This window comes from Andrena cerasifolii, chromosome 2 (genome assembly GCF_050908995.1).
Source record: "Andrena cerasifolii isolate SP2316 chromosome 2, iyAndCera1_principal, whole genome shotgun sequence".
NCBI classification, from domain to species: Eukaryota; Metazoa; Arthropoda; class Insecta; order Hymenoptera; family Andrenidae; genus Andrena; species Andrena cerasifolii.
The window spans coordinates 14062769-14064413 of NC_135119.1; the positions used below are offsets into that span (position 1 = coordinate 14062769).

General features: G+C 41.1%; 1 protein-coding gene across 1 annotated transcript; it reads right to left on the bottom strand.

The window, feature by feature from the left end:
- On the bottom strand, positions 1 to 1645 carry Tcs3 (Probable tRNA N6-adenosine threonylcarbamoyltransferase Tcs3). The gene is made up of 4 exons (XM_076807406.1): positions 1446 to 1645; positions 704 to 1145; positions 364 to 542; positions 1 to 285 (listed from the first exon to the last, which is right to left on the bottom strand). Exons 1-4 carry the CDS (start codon positions 1558 to 1560, stop codon positions 14 to 16), a joined length of 1008 nt encoding a protein of 335 aa, XP_076663521.1. The 5' UTR covers positions 1561 to 1645; the 3' UTR covers positions 1 to 13.

Genomic DNA, 1645 nt, shown 5'->3' on the forward strand with positions numbered 1-1645 from the left:
ATTTGGAATTACTTTATTCCCTCCAAGAAACATGCACATCATCTGTGCGATACCTTTGTATACAAGTTGTTTGTGTCCAAGAAGTATGCCCACTGCTTTTATATTGAAGTAATCCCGCCACGGCAATCATCACACCGTTATCTATACAGAATCGCTCATCTGTTGCGTGAAGTATAGCATTCCTTTCATCGCACATAATTTTCATCATATCTTGCAGCCTTTCGTTACAACCTACACCTCCAACAATTAACACTTCAGACGACTTTACATGAGCCATTGCTCGTTCTGCAAGTTTATTAAATCGGATATATTAAAACTTTCTTACTCCACGTAATTGTTTATGTGCACAATTACCAACAATACCTGTAATCTCAATAAGCATAGCGAATACTGTTTCTTGCAAAGAGAAGCACAAATCTTCTGGAGTAAATTCTTTCGACTGGAGCCAAGAAGAAAGATGTTCTTCTATGTAACTTACAATTCCAGAGAAAGACACATCCATACCTTTCACTACGTAAGGCAACGGGGCTAACTTCTTCCCTCTTTATATAAAAGAAATTATGCATTGAAATTATTACTATTAACGCATACAGCAGCGAAGGCCACATCGGGCCATTTGAGAGCCATGGAGACCGGGCTCCCAAATGGCCTGATGTGGCCTTTGCTGGCATATAGGCAAGTAAATTGTAAGGAAACAACTAACTTCTTTGCTAGCTGTTCTATATTATAACCCGGGCTAGGATCATTCGAAAGCTTTAACAATCTTGCGAAACGATCCAAACAATTTCCAACAGCGACGTCTATCGTTTCACCGAAAATACGATACTTTTGTCGAGAATACGCAATGATCTGTGTGTTCCCTCCAGAAACATATAAAACAGTAGGATTCACGCTCCCAGTGATTAAACGTCCCATTTCTATGTGACCGATACAGTGATTTACTGCAACCATGGGTTTATTAAACAATTGCGCAACCGTCCTTGCTACCAGTGCGGCAACTGTCAACGGTGCCCCCATTCCTGGTCCCTTTGTATAACATATCACGTCTACATCTTTTAACGTTATTTTAGCATCGTCCAATGCGCTTTGCAGAACGTCGAGAATGTGTTTTCTATGATGTTGCGCAGTCTCGCGAGGCAGAAATCCTTTTCAAAATAATCTTTAAAAAATTTTATGTATAACATTTTACATAGTGGTAAATAACAAGTCGAAATTATAGTCTGATTTTCGAGAGTTGAGACCTGAGCCGGGTCCCTCGGACGGAGCGTGGTTTAAGGAGAAACCAATGGTGACAACGCCGCACGCAATCCTCAGCGCACTATTGGTTCCTCCTTAAACCACGCTCCGTCCGAGGCACCCGCCTCAGGTCTCAACTCTCGAAAATCAGACTATAATATCTTTTCAATTCGAACACTGCGAGTAAATATTGAGGGTTATGTTCTTACCTTCGCCGGGTGGAGTAATATACGTATGCCGCACATTTGACAAAACATTCTGATCCTGAATAATTCCAACGCCCAATTTGTTCGCGCTACCTTCGAACCCGATTGCGATTACCATCTTTATTTTCAATTGCCAGACTTTAAAAGGCACCAACCTAAACGAACGTAAACACGATTCCAATACTAACCAGTGACGTATTTAG

Coding starts and splice junctions, on each gene's coding strand:
- Tcs3 (XM_076807406.1), bottom strand. CDS start 1,560: ATGGTAATCGCAATCGGGTTCGAAGGTAGCGCGAACAAATTGGGCGTT. Junction 1,146..1,445: donor TATTACTCCACCCGGCGAAG/GTAAGAACATAA, acceptor TATTTTGAAAAG/GATTTCTGCCTCGCGAGACT. Junction 286..363: donor TATGCTTATTGAGATTACAG/GTATTGTTGGTA, acceptor ATAAACTTGCAG/AACGAGCAATGGCTCATGTA.